This window comes from Cyprinodon variegatus, unplaced genomic scaffold (genome assembly GCF_000732505.1).
Source record: "Cyprinodon variegatus isolate N-32 unplaced genomic scaffold, C_variegatus-1.0 Scaffold1, whole genome shotgun sequence".
Classification (NCBI taxonomy): Eukaryota; Metazoa; Chordata; class Actinopteri; order Cyprinodontiformes; family Cyprinodontidae; genus Cyprinodon; species Cyprinodon variegatus.
This window is the reverse complement of record NW_015150454.1, coordinates 2,607,193-2,634,770: the sequence shown is the minus strand read 5'-3', so window position 1 is coordinate 2,634,770 and position 27,578 is coordinate 2,607,193. Positions and strand designations below refer to the sequence as shown.

The window sequence follows — 27,578 nt, the reverse complement described above, 5'->3', positions numbered from 1 at the left end:
TTAATCAAACTAGGTGTACTAATACTAGTTTATAAAAATGCTGATGTTGATCAAGTTTTATATGTCAAGGTTTCGATAATAACTTCTGAAACAATCTCTGATCCTAGTGGCTTCCTGGGATGAGTCCCTGTACACAATGTTGCAAAAGTGTTGAAAAAACTCTTGACCTTTTTCACATTTTGTAAAATACAACCACACAAATTGAAATATTTTAATGAGATTCTAAATGAAAGAATTGTTTTTTTTATATAATTTTGTTGTCATTATGGTTACAGTTTTCAAAAAACTTATGATCGTCTTACATGTAGAGGCTAAAATTATTCGATTCTCCTTTGGCACATAGCATTTTGAACATAGGTCAAACTGTTATATTTTGATCTCATCTGACCACAGAATATTGATGCATAAGTCTGCTCTGCCTGCTACATGGCTTGTTCAAAAAGTAAATTTTAAATTACTTTCTTTTTTTGACTCTCAAAATAAGGTTACATGTGTGGATGGAACATTTAAAATCTGTCCTGTCTTCAGATTCTCCCTACTGAGATGTTATACAGCTCCTCGAGACTTGTCATGGTTTTTTAGCCGTTTGTCTGATACATGCTTTCTTTTCCTCGTCCATTAGACAGATGTCATGGTAAGCTTGTGTTTTGTTTCTCTCCATTACTTGATTATCAGCGGAATTGTTACTGAGATTAGATTTAACACAGGGGGATTCTGTTTAATAGACTATGTGTGAGGGGAAGGAAGGCACACCATTCAAGTGGAAAGGAAGTTCAATTCAATTTAGTTGTAATTCAGTTTACTTACATACATAATGCTAATTCATAAGACATGTCATCTCAAAGGCAATTTACTGAGACAATTTCATTAGATAATACAGACAGCTTGCTTGAATGTTTTTTTATCCCTGTAAAACCATCTGATTGCCTCAAGTCATTGACTTTGCAGGATTTGCTCAGCAGATATTTGCTTGCATTGTGTCAGTGACTCTGCAGCAATCCCCCAGATCGAGCACACTTGCAGTGACAGTGGAGAGATATACTCCCTTTTAACCAGAAGAAACCTCCTGTAGAACCAGGCTCAGTGTTAGTGGTCTTCTGCAGAGACCAACTGGGGTTTAAGGAGACAGAGGCAGACAGGCAAAAGGAACATAGAAGCACAGAAAAAACTGTCTAAGATAGAGGAGGTAATGGTAAAAAAAAACTACACAGGTGGCTCTGTCTAGTAAAGAAACAATTAAGAAGGTATGAGTAGTTTCTCATGTCAAAAAGAACAAATACGGGTGCATGCAGTTAGTCATAGTAGAAGCTCAGCCAGCAAGGAGAGAAACAGGACTAATCACTGAAAAACAGGCCAGACTCTATTATCTACAATCAGATGGGTAAATGGCAGCAGCCCATATTATGGCCAAATCCCAAACCAGCCTCTAAACACTAATCCTCAGCACTAACCCTTCGTTTGCACGTTCCTGTGGAGGGTCCGGCACATTAAGTGCCATCCCACCCACATGGTGGACGAGTGGACCATTCAGCCCTTAAATACAGAGTCTGCATTATGTGCAGGCTCGCTGGAATTTGGCAGCAGGTGTAACAGTGGCTTGATGGCGGAAGAAAAGCATGTTAGGTATAAGAAAAAAACGTATCTAATTCTGCAAAGGAAGGTAATCTTTGACATAGTTTAATCTGATCACATACATTTGTTTTAAGAAAGGGGCAAATGCTATATTTTATGTGACTCTGCACCACAGAGTTAGTCACGCACATGGGGTGTCACAGTGTTGTCTTAGCAATGTCTGCTTTCTTTTTCTGTTGGAGGGAAGAAGCCATCCCATTCTCATTTATATCCCCTCACCTTTAATGAAGGCGCCTTCCACAGCTGCGAGTGTGACTTTTTTGTGAGTGAGACTTGATAGTTAAGCCAATATTTCAATCCAGGTTGGTGTCACAGCAAAACAGTAACAGACCAGATGAAGCTACTATGATGAGAAAAAGAAGAACAGAAAGTTAGATATTGAACTAACAGATAGTGCAGAATAGGAGAATAGAGACAGAATGAAGCAGAATGATGAAAAGGGGTCACTCTTCAGTTCATATTTGATTATATGCTAGTTTGTCCTTCAGTCAAATACTCTTTTTTTTTTTAAGCAGTGTCAGGTCTGCCAATGTGGCAATAGTTGCCAAATAAATAAGAATATTTGTCTTCATGCCAAAAAGAGAGCCCAGCAGATTCTGCTTTCACAAGTGGATCAGTATGGCTTTCGCCATAGTGTTCCGCTTGATTTATGCGTATAAATAGCTTTATTGTAATTCATGCAGGGAGTATTACAGATTATATGGACACTTTAATGTAAGTAGAACAGGAAAGGAAAAACTGAAAAAAATTGAGAAAAGATGAAAGACAGAGGAGATAAAAGGGAAATAATAATAAAACATCATCAGTCTGCTACATCAACTGCAAAGAGATGTAAAAAGAACAGCACAACCAACAGATATAGTAGAAGAGGTACAAAAAAGTAACACCTTGATACTATCGCTGAAGTATAAGTAGTATTATTTATCAAATGCTTAACATTAACTAAAACTTTAACTTACATATTTAAGAGTTGGTTGTAAGGTGAAACATAGAAACTTGTATGGGAACAAATACTTTTGCTATACCTGCTACACTTTGTGACATTTTTATGATTATGTAAAATATCTGACATATGACTATATGTAGCATACTTGATGGAAATGCGTTTGGTTTTGTTTTTTGTAGAGGAGGAAGGTGAAGCTCTTAGTTAGTGGAAGTAGTCGTTTAAAGCTTGCAGGAAGTTAACCTTAAACTTGTTCCTCCCCTGAGTCAGCAGGTTAGATGATGGCTGACAAAGAGCTTTGTCCAGGCTTCCTAGGTCAGGATCAGTACCCCACTCTCTATACCAGCCTTCAGCCTTTTGGTATCTGTTCCACCCTTTGGCTTGCAGTGCAGAGTCAGAGGAAATCAGAGCAGAGTTGCTGTATTTCTCACTCTAAAATGTGGCTCTGTTATCTGGTAAAACATGAGGGAGCCTTTTTCAACCAGAATCTCAAATACATCAAACATACTGTATGCCTCTCAGATGTAATCCAAGGAGCAGGCAGAGTAAAGTCAGTCCAAATGCATGACTGTTTAGAGTTGCACACATTTTAGGTAATCATTGATTATTTTGTATAAAATACACCAAAGTATCTAATATGCATGTTTAAGTTTATTGGAAATATGACAATGAATATTATCTAAAAATGCGTTTCTCTGGAGCAGTATTCTTTAACCCTTGTTCTGTTTGGATTTTTCCCTGCTCCAGCACACCAGATTTCCATTTAAGGTTAATTAGCTGGCTTTTGCTGAAATGCAATGACCTAAATCAGGTGTGCTAAAGCAGAGGGACATCTGAAACTGTGCGTCGAGGAGGACCATGGTGGGAAACGCTTTAGAAGACTGTTTCTGACCTCCAGTGGTGAAAATTACTGACTGCAGTTCATTTCACACGAAAGTAAAAAAATAAAATAAAATAAAAAAAAAACACTAGAGGGCGCCCCTTGACAAAGAATCAAATGCTTCAGGCTTTAGTCTCACTGTTTAACGAGCAAAGCAGTTTATTGTCCTACGCACTAAACACACAAAGGAGAGTACACAGATTATTGGAACCCTCATTTGTTGAATAAATTATCTTTGTCCTAAATGTTTTATCTGCTTTCAAATGTCATTATGAACACTGTCAGTGAGTCCTCAGACTTGATTATTATTGTCCTTTCAGTCCCTGCCTTGCACTTCAATTTTGATTCCTGTAACGTAATGAGGGAAAAAGTGCCAGGGTCACATTTCAGAGCTGCTTTCAGTGATTTCGCAAACCTCCAGTGAAACTTAACTTGCAGCAATCGACCAATTGTGAAATACTGGGGTCAGAAGGTGTAACACGTGTGGGTGTGGGTTGGGCAGGGAAAAACAGGTGACTAACAGGCCAGGTGACGTGCCACTATAAGACACAGTCACAGAGGTGTGTCAGTGTTCTGGCTGCAACTCTGACTTCCTCCTCTGACTGTAGCATGAAAAATGAGCCAAAGGCCTTCCAATACATACACGTTTTTATTATGCATCTATTGTCTTGTGTTGGCTTGGGGACTACAGGAAATGGCAATTAGAAAAGCCTGTTGTTATTCTCCAGTAAAGGTGTCAGTACAGGTGTCGGATACAGGTATGCAGGTATTCTTCTACCTGTTTGAGTTTTGCAGGCCTCTACTTAAAGGGACTGTGACACACAGGCTGATGGTAAGCTGGCTGAGCGCAGTGGAGGAAGCTGATAGAGAGCTGACTGATATGTGATTGTTGACTCTGTGACAGCAGAGTCGTGTGGCAGTTCTGGTGTCAAACCGGTCCGGGAGGAAAAGGAAGAGTATCTGTTTGTTTTGAGGAAAGAAAAGTGCAGCGTGACATGCTTCTCTTTGTCACTTCCACAGCATCCCCTATTATCTGGCTGATTATGTTATCGGCACAGTCACTGGGCAATAGCACAGCAGATTATGAGTGTCTCTAGTGTTTCTTTTAAACAAACGCTACAGAATAAAACACTCAGCTTTTGTTTTTCTTCTTGTTTCTGGATTTGAGACTACTACAGTGAGGAATAAACAGTGAAAACGTTGTGTTTCACTTGCCTCTGCTGCATCAACTGTACTGGGCTTTACTGAGGATACACATCATCCCTATTCTCCCCCAACTATCCAGCTATAAACAACACTATTTTTGTCTGTATGAAATCACAGAGACAGCATAGTCAGGGGGTGTTTGCATGGCGACAGTTGATGAAAAGGTGAAACAGGAACCTTGAAAGTGTAGATGAGGATTACATTAAAAGGGAACAAACTGTCAGTAAGTCAGCTGCAGCACATATAGGCTACTCTCTTGGTATCTTTGTTTAGTATAAATCCAGATAAGTTGGCTGAAGCTACTACTTTAATCACTATATTGTTTTTATTTTACTGGCATATGAAGACATAATATCAAAGGAAAGATATACTAATAGGATGTTATAATAAGACACTTGCCAGTGTAGCATACATAGTTTAATTACCAGCCATTTTTTAGAGATGTTGAATAGCTCTGCTGCATGAGTGGTCCAGCTCTCCAACATAGCGTTTTAAAATTATTAATTTAACAATTATAAGCAGGTTTACACACCCCTGACTGAGTCTTGATTGATTTGCTACTGGAATTTGACAGAGGCTGGTCTTTGGCTTTACAGTGGGGCCAACATGTATTTAGTCAGCCACTGATTGTGCAAGTTCTCCTACTTACTGTAGAATAATGAGAGAGGTCTGTAATCTTCATCATTGGTACACTTCAACTATGAGAGAAAATGAGAAAAAAAAATCCAGGAAATCACATTGTAGGATTTTTAAGGAATTAGTAAATTTATTTCTAAATTATGGAGGGAAATAAGTATTTTGATAATAACTAAAGTTCAACTCAGTATTTGGTAACATAACCTTTGTTGGCAATCACTGAGGTCAAACATTTCCTGTAAGTATTCACCCGGTTTGCACACACTGTAGCTGGTATTTTGGCCCATTCCTCCATTCAGATCTCCTCTAGAGCAATGATGTTTCGGGGCTGTCGCTGGGTAACACAGACTTTCAACTCCCTCCACACACTTTCTATGGGGCTGGGATTTGGAGACTGGCTAGGCCACTCCAGGACCTTGAAAGGCTTTTTACGGAGTCACTCCTTTGTTGCCCGGGTGGTGTGTTTGGGATCATTGTCATGCTAGAAGATCCAGCCACGTTTCCTCTTCAAGGCTCTGACTGATAGAAGGAGGTTTTGGCTTAAGATCTCACGATAAATGGCCCCATTCATTCTTCCCTCAAAACCGATCAGTTTTCCTGTCCCCTTTGCAGAAAAACAGCCCCAAAGCATAATGTTTCCTCCCCCATGCTTCACAGTAGGTATGGTGTTCTTGGGATGCAACTCTGCCTTCTTCTTCCTCCCAACATGACCAGTTGGGTTTTTACCAAAAAGTTCTATTTGGTTTCATCTGACAACCTGATATTCTTCCAATCCTCTTTTGGATCATCCATATGCTCTCTGGCAAACCTCATGCGGGCCTGGACATGTACTGGCTTGAGCAGGGGGACAGGTCTGGCACTGCAGGACTTTAGTCCCTCTCGGTATAGTGTGTTACTTATGGTAGCCTTTGTTTCCTAGCTCTCTGCAAGTCATTCATCAGGTGATCTTCATGATCTTTTTTGACCACACAGGATGAGATCTTGCATGGAGCCCCAGATCGAGGGAGATTATCAATGGTCCTGTTTGTCTTCCTTTTTCTTACAAATGCTCGCACAGTTGATTTTTTTTCACACCAAGCTGCTTGCCTATTGTAGATTCACTTTTCCCAGCCTGGTGCATGTCTACAATTTTCTTCCTGGTTCTTGTGACTGTTTGAGGCCATGGACAGGTGTCTTTTAGACAGATAATGGGTTCAAACAGGTGCCAATAATACAGGTAATGAGTGGGGGACAGAAGAGCTTCTTAGAGAAGTTACAGGTTTGTGAGAGCCAGGAATTTTGTTGGTTTGTGGGGACCAAATACTTATTTTCCACCATAATTTTCAAATAAATTCATTAAAAATCCTACAATGTGATTTCCTGATTTTTTTTTTCATTTTGTCTCTCATAGTTGAAGTTTACATACAAAGAAAATTACAGACCTTATTATTCTGAGAAGGAGAACCTGCACAATCAGTGGCTGACTAAATACTTTTTGGCCCCACTGTATAGCATATCTGATAAAATATTGTTTACATGAAGGCTACGAAATTTTCTTTTAAAGGAAAACAAGTTTAATTCTGGTTTGGACTACGATCCAGCCTCTTGAACCCACATATCTGGATTTGTATCAAACAAAGAGTGAAAGGCAGTTATGTATTTACCGCAGGTAAGATGTGATTAAATTATTTATGCCACTTCCTGTCATTCAAGTTTATCTTTATGTAATAAGTGGTAGTTTGAAAGGTTTTGTGTTGTTCTGTTCCACGTTCTGCACTAAAGACACAAAAGTTTAATCATGGTGACTAATTCAAATCTGCAAACAACACAAATAAAACATATTTGAAGAAAATGAACAAAGATAACAACCTAGTGAAAAAAAGACAAGACAGGTGGGAATGTATGCTATACAGGATTCCAACACCTTTGTACGCTTTCTGTCTGAAGGTTAGCTTGATAAATGATTGATGTCTACCAGCTAAAATCTATTTTTTGCTCACGTCTGTCACTATAAGCCCTTTCACCTCTCTTTCGGGAGAGAGGATGTTTGTCAAACTTCCATTGTTTGGTTCCTTGGGTTGGAACAAGACATGTAATGAAATCATTGTCTTTGAAATGCAAATTGTTTCTAGGAGCAGAATCATTGCTTTTTCTTTTTTTTCTTTTTACCTCAGAAGCTACCCGACAGGTTATTGCTGTGAGGTAGAATGTTTTACAAAAACACTAAAGTATAAAAACATCCGCTGTGTTTGAATGGCTCAACTTCAGCTAACTGTCTCGCTTTATATCTACAAAATATTAATGACTTAGGTTGGCTTCTTTGTTTATTTATTCAAATTCTTATTCTCCATCTTTAAGTTGGATTTTGTATAAATCCAGAGCTTGATTAGGGGCAGGGATTTTAATCTCTTATATAGCTGCTTCTTTTGCAATCAATATAAATCCAAAAATGATTTGTTGAAAATGCTTCTCCAGTTCACCAAATAAATGTGAGCAAAACTGAACTCTCTTTAACAAGAAAAAACAAAGAGCAAACAGATTACTTCATATCTGGTTGGGAAAAAAAAAAAATCTGTTTTATCTATTTATTGTGTTATTATGCAGTCAATGTGTGAGGTTCTGAATTTGTCAAATAAATGCTAGCATCTTTAATTGGCTGGATGCTCATAAAAATATATGGACAGTTCATCTTTTGTGTCACTTGATTGAGAGATGCGGGAGTATCTGAAGGCCTCCTTTGTTTTCACAATTGTTTTGCATTTATATGCTGCATATTTTCGTAAATATGAAGAGGAAAACAGCAATTTCACTAGATGGGCCCAGTTGTTGTGTCAAGTCATAGTTTTTACCTTTTCAGCTGTAAACATACCGTGTTAAGGAAGCGACTATGGAGATATATGAAAATACTTTACCTGTTTGTTATCTCAACAAACTAAAAAAATCTGGTATTGTCAGATATGACAAGGTATTGCTTCAAAGGGTCAGGAGCAGACCTAGTTCTCACTGGAGGGAATATGTTGAAATGGGTGTTTCTAAATCAAAAAATAATGCTGCACATTGTATGAGACAGAGAAATAATGCATCCCTTAAATTGATTCATTCACAGATAACATACATCTTAGTAAAAAATGTTTAAGATGATAACATTTCATATACGTATTTTCCCATACGTTTATAAAGATAGCCAATCATTACCTGTATGTATATTATAAGTAAAGGTGTATGGATAATATCTTTGTAATTTCACCTAGTAAATCTAAAATTCTTTATCTCTTGTGAGATAAAGACCCCCACCCCATCTGACCTAACTGTTTGCATTTCAGGTGGATAATTTTTTTATTTTGTCCACCTACAGTATTTTCACAAACACTTTTTTCATAATATCAGATGTCTTCCGTGTTGTGAAATTATTCAGTCTGTCAGTAATTTAAACAAGTAGGGGTGGGCTGTACATCATCATTGCATGATTTCTCATATAAAGGTGGGCAAACTCTTCCGGTGCAGTGAGACCCTATTTATTCAGTGAAGCCATTTCAGGAGTGGTTGTGCTTTGTATTTTTCAGAATTAGGAAACACAAGCTGAGGATTGTATTAATTTAAGTCCTAAAAATAACTTTGTTAATTTGCGTCATTGTGCTTTATTTTGACAAACAATTCAAGGTGCACAGTACAGGTCAGTTTCCTGTTTAACTCAAATACGGCTTATAGAATGAAGCTTTGTTTTTGGGTAACATTTTACAGATTTTTTTTAACCCTTATTTACCCTTTCCATACTCTTTGAGAGTACAGAAACATATGTTTATACATAATACGTTTTTTAAAGGTTAAATCTCTTTGCTCTATGCAAGATATAAAAAAAATAATAATTGTTTATCTAATTATGCAACCACCCTATAATTAACCTACTGTCAAAGGCTTAAAAGTGAAAAGGGGTCTAACAGGTTAGACCTGATCCTTTCTTTCTACTGGCAGTCTACATATTCAGTTATATTTGCCTTCTAAACATTTTGACTAGAGCTGCAGTATATTTCTCTTGTTTTACTTTTTTTATGTACAACTAAGCTCATTAGAGCTAATGTTTTTATTTTGATCACAAATTTCAGTAAATTAAGTTACATAAGTAAAGTAAAATAAGCTTCCTCCCTGCAGATTCTGATGAATTAAGATGGCATTACGTAAATAACTGACCAGCCAGAATAGCTTTTTTAATCACATTTCAAGCATGAGCCCCTGCAGCAGGTTGGCATCAGTGGAAGTGGCCTTGTGTGCATGACGTGTCCTTCCTATTCCTGGGTGTTTTGTCATTCTGCCGGGTATTAAAAACACCTGAGGTATTATGTTAAAGCTGAGCATTAATTTTGCTCTCTGACACCATGAGGAAAGGTTATATGAATGATGGAAAAGTCAGGGGGTTATACCCATTGATTGTGACATTTCTGGCAGAAAAGTTCAAAAAGGATTTTTATTGATAGTAAAAACAGAAGCTGCTTCATGAAAGCTTCAACAGGCTGAGGTAAAATGTTCCCTTTTAATGCCATCAAAGGATCATCTACTGCATGTGTGGGTTTTGTCAATAACCCCATTGTGGTGGCTTTGAATCAATTTTGGAACCTGAAGCGCCTGGCAAATTTTCCGTACCAGTCTGTGCCATGCTGGGAACTTGGGCCTAATTCCAGCTTGGATACCGACACCTTTCTGTTTTGTTTTTTTTTGTATTTCAGGGCATTTGATTGTATTTAGAAGCAGGAGACACATTCAGTGCTGCCTCCTTTTATACTATTTTACTGGGTTTAACGTTAAAACTTTCAAAGGAAAAAGGGCTTATTTATTCAAATTATCTTTGTAAGACCAAGATTGAAAGTGCACACAGGCAGAAATGAGAAGAGGAGGAATTCTAAGAATAAACGTTTATTTAAATTTGTTGTGTGTGAAATGTGACGGAAAGCACTTCTTAGTTATTCTTTGCATTAGTTCAAAGAAAAAAAATCTGTGTGCACATATAGAATAACATGCAGCAATTGAAAAACAGAGAAAAAAGCCTCAACAACCACTTAGTAAAATACTAGGATTAAAGTGACAAATTCATAAAATGCACCGTATTGTAGTAGTTTTTACTTTACTGTAAGTATTTTTGCATGCTTTCAGTTGCTTTGCTTCTATGCATCATACTTTGTGCAACAACAATGCTAATAAAATATACATTGTACAAAACTACAAAATAACTGTGCTTTTATTTTTAAAACCCTTTTTTAAATCTGGTTTTATTTCAGAATAGGTTCACAAAGTATATTTAAACCTCAGCCATTGCACTTTATTCTAATACCAGCTGTCCTTGTTCTTCATCGATACTTGAACATTGTTCATGCAGTGCAGAAGAAAAAAAAGTAATTACATTTTGCATCTAACAGAAGCAAAGAGGCACGCTCTGCACACAGAGATTAGCAGCCTGGACAAACAAAGCGCTGCAGGCGAGGTAAAGCTTCAACTCTTATTTAGTAGCCCTTGGAGAGCCTTGGTTCTGACTCCACCTCCCTTTTTACAGTGTTGAAGATTGTTGCCCTCTTTAAAACGTCTTTGAATCCAGTGCTGCCATGTTACACAGGGAGATAGCCCTCTCTGTGCTCATCACATCTGCAAATGAGAGAAACAGAAAAATATTCCAGGTGTCAGTGGGGTCTTTCCAAATAACGCAGCCGTTTCAGATGGCATCGGATCTGTCTTCTGAATCTCTCAGAATTATTCATAACAAGGCCTGACAACGAAAACAAAGCCTAATCAGTATGCTCACTCCGTGTTTTGTGCTCTGGAACAAGTTTACTAAGCCACTCGATATTTGAGTGTCTCTCATCTTTCTACTCTGATCAATGTTAAGGTACCCGCTCTTTCAGGAAAGTGTTTGGCAAACATGCTGTCAATTTGAATTCTTTTTTATTCAATAGGGAAAAATACTAAAACATGAGCAAGAGAATAAAATAATTAAACGTAACATTATGTTGCTGTGGTGGCCCTAAGTGAGCTTTGAAATGAAAACTAAAAAGTGCTTACAAAGAAACTGAACAGAAACCTCTATTTAAATTAGAGGACTTGAAATAAAGTGTCTTTTTAAGTGCAACAGTATAATTGGACACCATCTGACCTTTAATTTCAGTACATTAATTCAACAGGGAAATAAAATCCAAATTAAAGTGAAAGTAACTAAAGTCTTTTACATTTTAGATTATTTTGGGCGTGCAGGTGGAGCAGTGCTTAGCGCACACAACCCATGTACTGTACGAAGGCATTAGTCCTCCACGAGGCCAACCCAGGTTTGAATCTGACCTTTGCTCATTTGCCGCATGTCTCTCCCCCTTTCCTTTTGCCCTACTGTTTAAAAAATTAGCCTCAAGTCCCGTAAAAACTAAAAAAACTATTTTTAAGACTAAAATTAAACAAACTTTTAATTAGTAATCCAGTAGCTTTTCTTCCCGGTTTAAAATAGCAGCTTTAAACAGTTCCTGTTTCTTATCTCTTCCAGGAAACAGGAAATGTTTTATGCAACCCTTTTGATATGGAAGTAAAAAAATGATATGCCATCAAGTAAGGCAAATGTATAATTTCTCTACAGAAAACAGGAAATCATTTTCTTCCATTGACTATATTCAATGCCCAACTTTTCAATAACTTCTGCAAGAGTGTCATCTTGGGCCAGAGTGCCACCATAATAACTGGCAGATACTATTTACAATCTATTACTTCTTTTAACGCTGCAGTACATGTGCAGGGTTTTTTAAATGCTACTGTAACTGTCGCTGAAATCATGTTTTGGTCAGAAAATAATTCAAATGAATCTTTTTGGCTCTGATGCTCCAGTTAGATGTTACCTAAAATGAGAAATATGTGGAAAAAGACCCAAAATAATATGTTCTTATTGGTGGAGGATTTGTGATGTCGGGGGTCTAAATGGGCCTGGTAACTTAATGAGTGTCTGTGGTTGTGATCTCTTTAGGGTTATTAATAACGTTATATTAAAAATAGGCCAGCATAGAAATTTCTCATGATTTCTAATGCAAAAAAAAAAAGAGAAGGAAATCAAGCTTTTTTTAGGGCTCTATCAGTTCTAAATCTTAAGAAAACCTTTCGGGTTATCTGAGGGGGGAGTAAAACAGAGCAGCCATGTAGCAGCAATATGCAAATAGGACTGGTTAAAGATGTATGTTCTAACCTCAACACCATCCAGCATTTTCCTTTTGGCAAAAACATTTACAAAATACAGAGCAGGAAGTGCAGATAATTGTGGAGGGGCAGTACATGTCAGTCCATGTCTGCCTTTAATTTGGCTTAATTTCTTAAATCCAACATCCAAAACAAACGGATGGCCTAATAAAATCTCAGACTACTGCATGCATATTTGTAGGGGGAATGAAGTGTACTTGTTTGTACATTTCCATTTTAAAATAATAAAAACTCCAGACTGTAAGCCCGAGGGGATGAGAAAGTAATTGGAAACTTAAGAGCGGAGCAAAGCATAAATATCTTGAGAGATCTCCCTGCTCCCTGCTGAGGTCTACTTGTCATAAGACAAATGCCTAATTACTGCTGTGCTCAGACAGAAGGAGACACAACTTAAGCTGAGGGAAAGGGGAAATAAAAACGGGAACTGAATGAGATAAAGACCATACTTGTGGCACAAACCAAAACGAATTCATCTCTCCACTCAGATGAGGTACATCATATGATGCATAACTTTAACAACATTTAAATTACATTTACAAATTGAGCTGTAGCGTTTATTATCTTTTATCAGTTAGGGTGTTAAAGTTGATATTTTTCCTACTAACAAGGTGTTCACATGAATCACACAACCAGCAGCTGTTTACATTAGAGCATGTTGAAATCATTTCACGAGCTGTAAACAGGTGCCACATCAACAACCTGTTAGCATAAGGCGGAATATAAATCCAGCAGAAAGCAAGAAACATCTTGCTCTCTATGTTTGCTGTCCTCCTAATTCCTCAGGCTTTATATTCAAGTACTTGTCTGCCAGCTCAGACAGCCCTGTGTAGGATATGTGCTGGTAAGACAACAAATACTAGACACCTTGGTTTCTTTTGGTACCTTGCAGTCAGTCGCTCTCATGTTGGGTGTCCTTCAGCTGTGCGTTTAGGCTCGGTTCAAATAGCATTTGGGTTCACTTTGTCGAACAGTCCTGCAAAACAAAGCTGCGACATACACCACCCCTCTACGGAGGAACAAAAGGGCCAAATATTCCCCTAACTTTACATCAGTGTTTAGAAAATCCTCAATTTAAAAAAATAAAGTGGTACTTAAAGTGCACTGAAGCAGAATAATACTGTCAAATATCCAAAACGGTTGTCATCAGAAAATCAATCTGATTTTAGTTTAGCTGTTCTTGATGCAACAGGACAATGTTCTATTTTGTTTTTTTTTTCCCATTTAGTTTACTGGGACTGAAACATTTTCTAATAAAAAGGGCAAAAAATGAGTGAAGGTTTAAAATAAACCTTTTATCAGTCAAGAACTTCACATGTGACAGGTTGTACAATGTCTGACCTTGTTAACAAATACATGTAAACCCTATATTATCCATACCCCTGACAGATTTTGTACTATAATTATTTTTAGGCATTACAGTTCCCTCAACAGATTTCTAATCAGATTCAAGTCGGCTCTCTTGCTTGGTCCCTCTAAAACCTTAATATTGCTTCCATCAAAAGTAAAAAGAGTAAAGTCAAAATATTAACTTTCAACCTTAATCTGCAAGGGGCATAAATAAACGTACAACAATAGGAAAACATTACCCATGGGCTGCTTAGCATTAGTAAGGTGTATCAAGGTTAGAACAGCTGAAAACTTCTTCTTATTTCTCACATACATGGTAGAGAAAGTGCAAGACATTCTAGATCTGGAAACTTAAAACTATTCTGCTTTACAGACTTCCTGACAGAACTTGTATGTAGAAAACATCCTTTTACCTTTTATGCACTTTTTAAATATATTTTCTATCTTCTCTTAAGGGGTACAGAATTGACTACACTTCCAAAGGAGTGAAACTTTGGATGTATTGCCTCACTAGCGTATACAAGCAAATTACACTACAGATGCAGCGGACGCATTAGCTACACAATCAGTTTAACTACCAAGATGTTTTTGGAAGTCTATGCAAGATTTTCCTTCAGTTGATATTCAGCCATGCATGTCCTTTTTAAAACAAAGAGCTCTTAGACTACCTTCTCACTTTTCTTGTTTGGTGAATTAGTGCAAACTGTTGCAAAAACTGGGGTGTGCACAACTGGCAAAAACAATAGAACACACTCCCTGCAGGTAGTGTGTGGGATTAAGCTCCTGATGCATAAACACCAGGTGTATATCAGGCGAGAGGCAGGTTATCAAGGTAACACTGTTGTAAAACTACAATTAGCAACCTACCTACTGGTTGATAAGCTGCTTCAAACTAAAGCAGACCATGTTGTCCATTTTTGTTTTCAATTCTTGTATCATAACACCATTACATTGTGAAACCCATGGTTTTTTTTATCCATGGTTATCGAACCATGAAAATCTTACACTAGCCCATGCTAACCAGAGGTTACTTATTCGATAAATAAATTAAGTAAACATTAATATACAGTATCATCACTGTTATCTTTAAAAAGACAGTAGATTAATTTGCATTAATATGAAGTTTTAAGAAGTTATTCACAACTTTTAACTGATAGTTTCTTCCTGGAAGTCATATTTAAAAATGGTTTTGTACGTCATTGTGCTTGTTGCTGCGGATGTCTGTAGTGTTATAGAGCCTCTCCAGCAGACAGACACAGCATGGTGGTAAAATTCCCTTGTTGTTCCATCCACGCAGCTGCATGCTGGCCTCATGGAGGCTACAGTGCAGGCAGAAAAATGTCACCAGTTCGAAGGTGAAGTCTGTCAACAACATGAAAGACTATCAAGCAGCAGCCGAACTATTTCATGGGTCACCATAAGAGCAGTCTGATAGTAAAATACTCTCATTTCCATTTACATCCGTTTTCTTAATAAGTGAATCCGGTTTTAAAAATGCATAGCCCATCCTTGCTGTAGCTCATGTAGAGACAAACAGTGCTAGCTGCCCTATAGACAAACTTCACTCTTCAGTTCTGTTTATATTGCACCATGACTTCACTTCTTTTTGTCAGGCAATGTGCATCCTGCTTTGCTCTTCATAGATCCGTGATATTTCAGCACCAATCCTTAGAACAGACAGCAGTCTTGACAATATGTCTATTCCGGCAGTGTTGAGGTGAGGTAGATTGCACTTTTTTTTCATGATTCATACTCTGACCTTCACTGGAAAGTTTCATTTTCATCTGTAGTGTGCTGGGGGGGTTGGTCTTTCACAGCAAAATAAATGGCTCAGTAGTTCAAAAGGCAGAACTGTCAAAAAAAAAAAAAATCCAAGCAAATAATGGAAATGAGACTTTTTCATTGATATAGTCTACGACAATGAAGGGTCAATGCGACAGGCACAGGGTCTCCATAAATCTACACTGAGCTCTCATCCGGCCTGGGCAACAGTTGAGTGTGCTTTCTTTTTTCTAAGATCCTGCTTAGCTCCTCAGAAAAGGTGTGGGAGAGCGGGGAAGTGTTTTCTGAGTCACTCTGCCTCAGCAACACGTAGCTGTTCCCGTTCATCCTCCTCAGAACGCTGGGCAGTGTGGCTGATAGACCATTTGGGAAGTCACACTCTTGAGATGTATGTTGTGGAGTGGGAGGGAGAGGAGGTGCTGGTGGAGGAGTCTCATTATTCATTGAAGTCTGACCCTCACCGGGAACAATCTGTAAAAAGCCTCCATCCTGCAGGTCTTCATTACGCGGCTTGGAAACTCCATTACAAATGCCATTGCAGTGACTTGAGATGGTCTTCAGCTCCATGCTGGATGAGATTCTGTGCTGTTTTTTGCACCTGCTGCTCCTCTTACTGCTCGGGTGTGCTGCGGCCGCGGCACGCAGAGAGTATTTCCCTCTCTGGCCTGTCCGCAGGCAGAAGCCCACATAAGCAAGAACAACAGTGAGGACAAAACAAAGCCCACCAAGGACTGTGATGAGGGAGAGGTAAATGGCTTCCATGTTTCTTGGGGACAGCAGGAGGAGTGTGTGGGCTCCATCGGATGAGGGATGCACAGTTGGAGCTGGTAATGTAGTTATTATGTTGAACTTTTTAGTGTGCGGAGGGGGAGGCAAATCCAGACTGATGGATACATTGTAGGTTACTACAGCAACCTTGACGTTGTTCTCAACAGCATGACAGGTGTAGAGACCACTCTGGTCATGTCGAGCTTCGATGATCAGCAGGCCGTCTGTCCCTGTTCTGAAGCCAGAGCTGAGGTCATAGCCCTGCACCTGGCTACCGTCCAGCGTCCATAAGGGTGTTGCCAAGTTGGAGCTTAGCTCACACTGAAGCAGCACGTCATCACCAACCCGAACAGAGCGACTCCGCTGGACCACGTCTAAAAAAAGAAAAAAAACGAATGTGTTAAACAGTGCCGTGCAAAAGTATGGTTTCCCCTTTGACCTTTTTGTCACTTCACAATAAACCTGTTAATGTTAAACGCCTTAAGCCCAAGCGCCTCCTTTCAAAGGGGCTGGAGCTATTTTACAACAATAATGAGATTGTAGTTGACTAACTCTCAGAGCAACACACACAGCACAATTCACACAAGTACAAAAAAATTCACACACACACACAGTAGAAGATCCACACACACAGCACGATTCATACAAGCATACAAGATTCACACATGAACAGGACAAGATTTGCCAAAGTATTTGTGGTCGAAGACTCCCCATTGGGAAGAAACCTCTGACAGAGCCAGGTTCACCATGGTGGTCATCTGCCTGACCAGACGAGACAGAGAACACAGAAAATGTCTGGGAGGAATAACACTCTGATGAAGCTTTAGCTACGATGGTGGAGAAGGGGATGGAGGTGGGTTGAATCAGGGTCATCTGAATCGAAGTCGGACATAGCGCAACCACTGCATGCACTTTGGGTAGCAGACAGAGATGTGGATTTGGAGACCTTTTAAGCTCAACTATGAATGCTGATTGGCTTTCATGGAGGTGTGGTTCAAAGCTCGATTGGCCTGTGACGGAGGACGATAAGGGTAAGTAATGGTTTCTTCAGTTGAACTAGGCTCCATAACTAACACAACATTAGACATGTCCCCAAATTATGTTATTGTGTTGTTATTTGAAATTAAATATTGTTAAAATTGTCAAGTATTTCAGACAATTTACATTTATCTATGTCAATTCTCTGCTGTAATGACAGGTTTTATTTGCTGGAGGGGTTTGTTTCTATTTATGTTTGTGTGTGAATGGTTGTTTGTCCTGTTTGTCTCTGGCGACTTGTCCAGGGTGTACCCCGCCTCTCACTCAAAGACAGCTGGAGATAGGCACCAGCACCCCTCGTGACCCCGCTTGGGATGAGTGTGATGGAAAAATGTGCCGCCCCTTTTAATAATCCTAATCTGTAGAACGTCCTACTTTTAAACTTTTAAAGTATATTAACCAAAAAGTGTCAAATATACAGCAATTAATTTCTTACAACAATATACTACAATTTAAGATTAATAATACAGAATTCATACATGTTTTATGAGGTAGGTATTTTAGAGGTTTACTATGTAATTAAAAATAGACCAACTGCTCAACTAATTTAATGTTTATATTATGTCGAACCATAAATAAAATTTTCTATGCTATCTTAGACGCTATTGGCTTTGTTCAAGATGTGAATACTCTCACACATTTTCATCTTCATACTTTGGACCTTGTGCTGACATTAAATGTGAAGAAGTAACAGTTTTCCTCAGAATCCTGTCCTCTCTGACCACTTTTCAACAACCTTCAGGATTACTTTACAGAGTCCTCCTTCCCCAAAATAAGGTTTTACTTTAGCAGATCATTATCAGATAGTGCAGTTATACATTTTAAAGAATCTGTTTCACTTTCTTTCTCCTCTGTATTGCTGAGCAGTGCTGCAGAGGGCAAACGTTATGTTTATTCCCCTTTACAGGTTGATGATTTTGTTGATGGGGTTGCTAGTTCGCAGCATATAGCCTTAGACAACGCAGCCCATTTGAAAACGAAAAACTAGAAAAATAGAAAGCTGGCTCCCTGGTTTAATGCAGAGCTGCACACTCTGAAGCAAAATTCTAGGAAATTGGAGTGGAAATGGCGCTCTACATGTCAACGGGAATCCTACCTAGTCTGGAAAAATAGTTTACTGCTGTATAAGAGGAACCCTTGGAAAGCAAGAGCAGCATTCTTTTTCCTCATTAATAGAGGAGACTAAGAGTAATCCTAGATATCTTTTTATTACAGTTTCCAAACTCACCCAGAGCCATAACTCTGTGGAACCGTCCATCCTACCTGCTCTTAGCAGTCAGTGTTGTGCCTGAACGCGTTCATTGAACGAAAGTTCATGAACTCGTTCATATATTGGGCGAACGTGAACTGAACGTACTGCATTACTGCCTGATGAACGTTATTGTGAACTCGTTCATTCTGGTGTCTGTGAACGGCACGCTCTCTCAGTTCAACTCCGTTCAATAGGTTGCCAAATTTCTATAGAGCCCTCCAGGCGAAACCCCGGCTAAATCACACCGTAAACAGGCCTTAATATGTAGCGGGAAAAACACCAAACTGGCAACACCAGCTACCAGTGTCGCAGCCTACAGCCGCATGCGTCATCAAAACAAAATGCAGCGTGGAAGCCACAGCAGCATGGAGGCGACCGTGGATGCGACAAACTTTGCCCGCCGGCTTTCAATAAAAAAAAATTCGCACTTCAGTAACCTTAAATTTCTACCTCAGCCTGGTCCCTCAGTTTGTGTTAGTAAAATGTTCTTGAGGGTTTTACTATTCATGTAACTTGTTTGTTAAACCTGCCTGGTATAATTTTCCAGGATTCCAGTATTCCTATTTAGTACGTACTGAAATGGAATTTCAAATTGAAAAAATTATTAAAATTAAAAAAACATTTGCGCCTTAAAGACTACTTTCCTGTTTTTCTTTTAATAATTCCTCATAAAAAAGACCATTCAAGCAGCACATTTTTCCTGATGTTTTTGAGAATATACTGTAGGGGTGAAAACTGCAGCTGCTACTAGTGTGAAGTGAATGGACAGCAACAAAGCGTTAAAGCAACAAAGGGGAAATCTGTCCCCTCACTGCTAATGTAAACCCTGGTTGGATAAGGATTCAAAACTGGATATGAAGATGAAATCTGACGCACAGTTTCAGTGTTACAACTGATAAAATAATTGCTGTCTGTGGTTCTACAGTAGGCTATGGTGTAATTGAGCAATATATGAAAAAAAAAAGAACTATGAACTAGTTCATTTTTGGGAACTGTGAACTTAGTTCAAAATTTTGAATTATGAACTATGAACTGAACTAGTTCATTTTAAAATGTGTGAACTTAACTTTGAACTAGTTCACGTAGAAAGAGAACTTTCCCAACACTGTTAGCAGTAATGATTTTATGGGATTCTTCATAAATAAAATAGATTCTTTTTTAAATAAGATCATTAGCACTCTAAACTATTGGTTTATCCCTGGAAGGTGAGGCAGTATCTGTTAGCAAAACTGTTGCGTTCATCTAATCTATCCTTTTTACAGTCATATGTACAAAGACTTTTAAGGTAGCTGTAATTGAACCTTAACTTAAGAAACAGACTCTTGACCCAGATGACTTGGTCAATTATAGACCTATATCCAATCCTCCTTTCTTATCTAAAATTCTTGAGAAAATAGTTGCCAGACAAGTTTGTGACCACTTACACCATAATTAACTTTTTAAAAAGTTTTAAAAAATTTTGGACCTAAATGCATCATGACACAAGTCTCACTCTTGTAATTCACTGACACTTAGCAGCCCTGCTATAGTGATTAGTTAGTTACATTATAGACATTTGGATTTGTATTAGAAAAATATTTTTAACTGTCTGAGCTCTTAAAAGAATATATTTCAAAACGTACCCCCCCTCCCCCCATTTCCAAACTGGTTTTGGTATTTCATGCCTTTGCTCATAAAATGTGCTCATGATTTACTATATTAATATTTGATTAATAAAATAGTATTTGAAAGAGTTTCAAAGTGATTTTTTTTCCCTTTTGGGGCCTGTATGCATATGCACTTTTCACACTTTTCAAAGAGCACGTACTTGGGAAATTATACTTATTGAGACAAAGAACAAAAAAGAAAGAAAAATCTTTCCCATATAATCATAATTTAATGCATATGCTCTTAAAATTACAAAATGTATTGGAGCTTTAGAGGAAAAAGCATTTGCACAAAGCAAAGTAGAAGAAAAGACAGACTAACTTTATGAAATGGTTCTTAACTACTTGGCTCATATGCTAATTATTGAAAATTTTCCATATTAATCAATAAATGCCTAGATTTATAATAGCATGATGTCCAATTAGAAATATTTTAATCTCTGCTATCATACTACCCCACAGAGAGGCAGAATCAGGAGAAAGACGATGCTACATTTCATCAGAGTAAAAATTGATAAGTGGAGAGAAGGCATTCGCCTGCCTTGAATATCAAACAGATTTCTCTCCATAGACAGCAAAGATGTGATTAAAGAAGGGAGGAGAGGATTTTACCAACGCTGTGCATATAATCAACTTTCAAAGAGGCCTTCACGCATGGCATCTTTTGAGCCTCATATTCTCTATTTTTAATCCTCTCTAAATACATAAAACTTTTCTTATAAGAATCAGATAAGATGTTTTTGTACCGTATCTTGTGCTCTCGCAGCCCGTTCTGCCATGCAGTATGTCTTGGATTAAGTTGGATCTGTCAAAAGAGAGGAAAAAATAATAAGTGCAACAGAATGAATGAAAGTCTGGAGAGATATTTATTTCTTAGCCTTTGAATTAGAACTATTTACAATCTCTCACAAAGGCATACTCAACTTTGGTATATGTATGTGGGTCTGTAACATTTTATCATGTTACAGACCCACATACATAGCGTACATAGTTTTACAAGTTTTTATATGCTATACAAAGATGAAATAACACACATGTATTTTTATAGTCAAAGGGTATGGATAATTTGTTTACAATAAAAGAAAACTAAAAGGAAATTAAGGTACCAATTTATACACACTACTCCTTAATAAAATCTCTGTTCAGAACCACTTTTAATGTTTTTACAGCTATAGGTATTTGGGGGAATGGCTATTTGTAGACTGGATTCAATTTACTGTATGTCTTTCTTTTTTTTTTTGCAAAATAGCTGGTCTAGACTTTGACTAGGGATTTCTATCTTAACCATCTCATAGTAATTCTGCCTGTTTGTTCAATCTGAAGTCAGTAACAGCCTCTAACAGTTCCCTTCCAGTGATAAAGTTTGATCAGTTTTCCATTTATTTCTTGTTAAGTGTAAACATTCCCATAGCATGATCCTGCCACCATGATACCAGAACATGATGTGTTCAGGTTTTGTTTCATGCCGTGTTCATGTTTACTGGTTAAGACCTTCCTGGAAGAAAGTGACCGAACATTACTTTATTTAAGGGGAAAAATGTGGACTGCTTGTATATCTGTTTGAGTGTGTGTGTAAATGGGTCCATGACTCATTGTAGAGTAAAGTGCTTTAGAGTTCCTGACAACCTTAATACAGTAAGTATTAAGGTTGGGCAATTGGACAAAAAAACTCAGCCTTTCAACAATCGTTTTTTAAGTGATTTTTTTGTTTCTTTTTTTTTAGATCTACTGGTTAAGATGCAGCCCATGAAAAAACAAAACAAACACAAAAAAAAACCTAATGCTGTTTTTAATGATGCACATAAACTCCTTCCAGCTGCAGCTTTTTCCCTCAGTACCACTGTGCAGCAGAGATTTATCTACTTAAACTTCAGACAGACAGAAAGAACTGATCCAAACCATTATCTTTTTATTTTATTTTGCCAAACCAGAAACAGGGAGAGGCATTTTCTTCTTTTTTTAGATGTGTTTACAGGCCGCTCAGTCTGTTATGGATTTGATTATAACACAACAAATAAAAAAAATATAAATTGAAAAAAGTAAAACAAAAAGGAGAAGTCTCTCCTCCAGTGAAGCTGTACTCTTTCCATAAAAAAAAAAAAAATTAAAAAAAAAAATTTTAAGATCTGTTTTATTTTGCACATTCAGATAAACAAATGAATGACAATAAAAAAAATTATAATGTCTCATAACAAAGTCAGAACAACTGGAAAAGAGGAAACTATCCCCACTGGACCAAACCTATAAACCTTCTGTTAGGCTATGACCTAGAATACATAAGAAAAGAACAGGGATATCAATAGTTTTACAAAGCATTCTATATATCTCCCTTTTTGTACTCTGCTTGCTTCTGCTGACAAAGCTTATATGTCCACATCAATTAGCATATTTGAAATATGCAGCTGCATGATGTGTTTACAATTACAGCCAGGGTCAAGTTTCTGCCAGCAGTCTGTTTATGCATCTGTTTTGGGAGCTCACATTGTAAGAGGACAAAGCAACATATGAGGTTAGCGATTAGCACAACAAAGGGTCACCTTCAGCCACTTAATCCAGCTGCACCCTCACAGATTTCAACACTCACCTGTTGGACTGGGTCATCATGTCCACACACTCTGCTCCGTTCCAGGCACAGTGAGGATCCCGGGCAAAGATGCAGTCATAGCAGGATGAATACCTTATGCAGTTAGAGAGCGGCAGCTGAACAACGCCTGATGGGGAGCCGATGTACACACCCCTCTGTGGAGGGGGGAGGATTTTAGTATCATAGGAAAGTGATCTATGCTTATACTTGGTGGGTTTCAGACGGTCAGGCTGACTACCTTGTTTGAAGATATTAGCACGCTGATAACAGGGACTGGTTGCTCAAACAGCTGCAACTCTTCAATAATGTGCAGCTGACCTTTGATATCTACCGCTTTGTGCAACCAACCTTCATCTAGATGAGAAAGATCAAGAAAAACAGAATTTACGGTAAAAGGAATTTAATATATATAAAGTTAGACCATATTATATAACATATCCCTTTAAAGGTTTGTTGAGGTGATGATTTATCTAAAAAAACTGCCTGGCTCTCTAACTTTAAAGACAAGGAAACCACACTTTTACGGTATTTACGGTAAAAGGAATTTAATATATATAAAGTTAGACCATATTATATAACATATCCCTTTAAAGGTTTGTTGAGGTGATGATTTATCTAAAAAAACTGCCTGGCTCTCTATTAATTCAGGTGGATGTAAATAAATAGGATTAAACACTAAATATAAAATGCCATACAAAGAGCAGAGTGTGGGACTTAACTTTTGGTTTAAAAGAAATTCACTTTCCCTCACTTCTATACAAACTGAAACATCTTTAGGTATTTCACCAAACTGCTATAACAATGTTCTTTTTTTTTTGGCTATATTCATTATGATAAACCGGCATGTTCAAAGTTAAACACATCAGGATTGGATTAAACAATAATAAAGAGCTGCTTTATAAGTTAAAATGACCAGATGCCTAATACAACCAGAGGGGGGAAAAATAAATATGAAATCGTTACTCTTACAGGAGGTTCAGTCTGATGTATTGGTTTGCAGCACAGGGAAAAATATAAATATAACAACTATACTAAAACGCCACAAATGGACAGGTGGAGGCTGAACTTTAAGACATGCTTCTCTATTCCATCTTTTAAATGCATTATTAAGGAAAATAAACTTTTTAAGGTCATTGATTGAGTCAGTGAACAGTTTGGATCTCCAATTAAACGTTTAGGATGGAACTTGCTGATCTTTAAGCTGTTATAACAAACTGTTTGAACAAGATTGGAATTCAAAAATTTTTATTTTTTCCCCCAGACCTAATTTGAAAAAAAAAAAAGAGCCGGGTTTTACAAGGACAAAAGCTTAAGCTTTTAAATAAAATTGCATTTTGTTCTTTTGGGATTAATGAAAAATCATAGAGAACAACCCTTAAATCACAGATTTCACTCTGTCATTTTTAAAATGATCCGATTTAACACCGTGGCAATAAATGCTTAAATCATCCCACCAGTCCACTTCACAAAAAGTTTCATACGCACCTGTGCCCATGTATAACACATGGTACATTTGCTCATCTAGTCCCTGAACCACTTGTGCTGCCATCTGTGTGTAGTCTGTTGCCCTCCTGAACAAGAGGGGACGCCTGTCTGCAGACTGGACCTGCTTGGACATTAGAGGATGTCGTCTAACAAAATCCAGGACATCATCAGGTAGGGATGTGGATGTGTTTATGCCTTTGGACCTCAGATCGTCAGTAATGCACTGCAGTAAAAAAAAAGGCCAGAGAGACATGGATAGGAATAAGGACAAAATAAAGTGCAAGGAGAGAGAGAGAGACAAATGTTTTCCTTATATGTAATAAACTAGTCTATAAATAGAGGCCAACACTGGAGAGTAGAGAGGGTGTCAGAGGGATTAGTGAGACAATCCATATGGAGAATTCTGAGATCATAAGGAAAAAAAGAAACTTTAGAGAGACTGTCTCAAGAGAAAGTGTATTTTTCATTCAGATTTTAATAAACTTGTGTGAGCTCAGCATCCACTTTACGCTGACAGGAGGACAATTCTGCTCCCACTGCACCTGGATGAGGAAATAGCTCTTTTTTTTCTTTGTTCTGTTCAAATGATGTCAGCCAGCTCCTCTAAAAGGCTTTCACGCTCCCATCCTGAAAACCTTTGACCATTCCTTTTTTTCCATTTAATGGAAAAGTTTAATTAAGTCTGAAGAAACGCTGAAATTTACCCACAATAGAAAATGTCTTAATACAAAGTAGAGCGCTGGCCTCTTTACCCTTTTCCTAATTGCTACAAAAATGGTTTTCAGTCTTATCCTTGAAGCCGACTCTTATTCTTTCTCTTTTTTTCCATTCCTGTTTAGTGCAGTATTTCAATATGTTCATCTTTACCTTATATTCTTTTATCTGCTAACCAACTATTCCTGTTCCACATAAATTAAACATGAGTTTTCTTTCATATTTATTAAACTCAAAAGTCATAACCTCCTATGTAGTAGATGCATGCTTACAGTTCCAGGTCTCGGATCCGGGATTTTTCCAACGTATTCCTTCCAGGTAGTGCCAGAATCCTCATTCTCCATGTAGGGTCCTTCGAAGGCTTCTTGGACTTCAGACAGAGGGAACCGACACACTGCAGACGCCTTCACGTTTTTCCTTTCCGTGTCAAGCAACACAGTGAGAAAGACCAGAGCAGAAGTCACAAAACATTAACACTAGTAAACCAGGGGTTACCATGGCGAGCTAGAGCGAGGCTGCAGCTCATCTCCTCAAAGGGAGACAAATCGAAAAAAAACAAGGGCAAAGAGGAGAAGGGATGAATGCTGATAAAGATGAAGCTGAGTAGAAATCATTTGGTTTACGAGAGCAAAGAGATCCAAGTGGAGCTGAAGAGATTAAAAACCTCACCGAGATATTTAGACTCTTATTTGTTTATGTTGGTAAGCATTTTGCTTCAATATAATATTGAGTTTTCCTGGACTACAGCCTTGTGATAACAGATTGTCTGTAGCTTATTAAATGCACAAGTGGTTCACAAAAAACCCTCAAAAGTCTGGAACCTAACCATAATATTACAAACGTTTGGGTTTCAACATTGTGTGGAATCACTGAGTCGCTAACGAATCATTAACACTCAAAAACAGAAATTGAAGGAAAATTTCACATCATCAATCAACTAATTGATTTGCACACCAAAAAGAATCCCTATGGGTTCTGTTTTATCTGGAGAAAAACAAAAATCATTTGTTCATCCAATACATCAATGATAAACTACATGTTTTTTTCCCATAACATCTACAGCTCCTCCAGAGTCACTGTGGGCCTCACTGCTGATTCTCTGATGAAGTCACTCCTTTCCCATCCTGTCGGCTTAGATGGTAATCAATGCTTTTGTAGCTTTGCTGTTTCCATTGTCACCCATTAGATTGGACAGCAGTCTGACAAATGATGAAAGTTTGGCTAATAGTTTTATAATCTATAATAATCTCTCTGAACCGTCTGCTTGTCTTTCAGATAGAAAGTTTTATCACTAATGTTCAAACCTTCACAAAATAGCTGGATCTATAGTAAGGTAACATAGTTTGCTATTCAGATGACTTCCGAAGGCAACTGGCTAAATGAGTCCAAAGGAGGCAGAACACAATCTTATAATCTCTCCTATGTCAATCCCATAAAAATCCATTGGAATTTATGGTTGAAATATAATAAAAAACAGAAAGGTTAAAGCATATGAAACATTTAGACAGTATATGTGCTTTAATATATATATTTTTTTTATACAAGGAGTTCTTTTAACACTCACCCTCAATCTTTCACAAATAGATTTAAGTAAAACAAGCCGCAGCCACAGTTAGTCTCAGACAGAAACTATAGCTAAGTTAAAAGTTACAACCAACAAAATCTATGATAAAACAGCAGTAAAACATAAAAAATATTTATTTTATATGTCAAATCTTCATCTTCTCTGTATCAGCAGGTAAAATCCTGACTACAAATTTCAAACACAACTAGAAATCTTTATAATCCTTTCCTAAACATCAGTAAAAGTCCTTCAGCGACCTTCAGATGATCAAACCAGTTGGAAGTCAAGCTCTCTGGGCTTTGTTTCTCTGCTCCCTTGTTACCTCCTCCCCTCCTGACATATTTGAATGTATCGATTGTTGCATTTTCTTCTCAGTCTCTCTCTTTCACATATCCAATCTCAAAGCTTTGCCCCCCAGACCCAAAGAAAATGTTCACTCACCACTCCAGGCCGAAGATGCCGTAAAACAGTGTGTCCTGTGGGGTGAGGCCATGCATTACAAAGACACTGCGCAGCATATTAAAGTGGAAGTCGAACTCAGGAACAGAGCAAGTCAGTCTGGCCTTCAGGAAGGATGTCCATCGTTTCTGGAGAGTCAAACGGCCTCCTCTGTCTCCCTGTGGGACAAGACATGCAGATAGGGGAAAGAAACATAAAGACTGGAGTAATAAGAGTCATGATAGGTGAGGACTACAAAAAAAAAAAGATTGCTCAGTTGGATAAAGGGGTGTCAGAGGATTTATAGCTGAGAAGGGTAGATTTGAGGTACCATATTTCATATGTGCGACACCTCCCAAAATCCAGAGCAGAGGGTGCACAAAAGAAAAAGATTCAGACAGGGTCAAGACCCCCTCCTGTAAAATTTAATTCCCCACTATAAGATTGATGGTAAATGTCACAGCCAGACCAA

General features: G+C 37.9%; 1 protein-coding gene across 3 annotated transcripts in view; it reads right to left on the bottom strand.

The window, feature by feature from the left end:
- Positions 1–10,212: 10,212 nt before the first annotated feature.
- LOC107100903 (semaphorin-4G-like) overlaps positions 10,213–27,578 on the bottom strand; it is a 42,321-nt gene continuing 24,955 nt past the window's right edge. For 2 of the 3 annotated variants that reach the window (XM_015399696.1, XM_015399775.1), the window contains 8 exons: positions 27,110–27,285; positions 25,377–25,521; positions 24,391–24,613; positions 23,144–23,259; positions 22,906–23,060; positions 21,068–21,126; positions 13,371–16,759; positions 10,213–10,907 (listed from right to left, as the gene is read on the bottom strand). In XM_015399696.1, coding sequence (XP_015255182.1) covers positions 15,795–16,759; positions 21,068–21,126; positions 22,906–23,060; positions 23,144–23,259; positions 24,391–24,613; positions 25,377–25,521; positions 27,110–27,285 — 1,839 coding nt within the window. In that variant the 3' untranslated portion in view covers positions 10,213–10,907; positions 13,371–15,794. The remainder of the gene's footprint in view (positions 10,908–13,370; positions 16,760–21,067; positions 21,127–22,905; positions 23,061–23,143; positions 23,260–24,390; positions 24,614–25,376; positions 25,522–27,109; positions 27,286–27,578) is intronic. The other variant, XM_015399618.1, reaches the window with a different exon arrangement.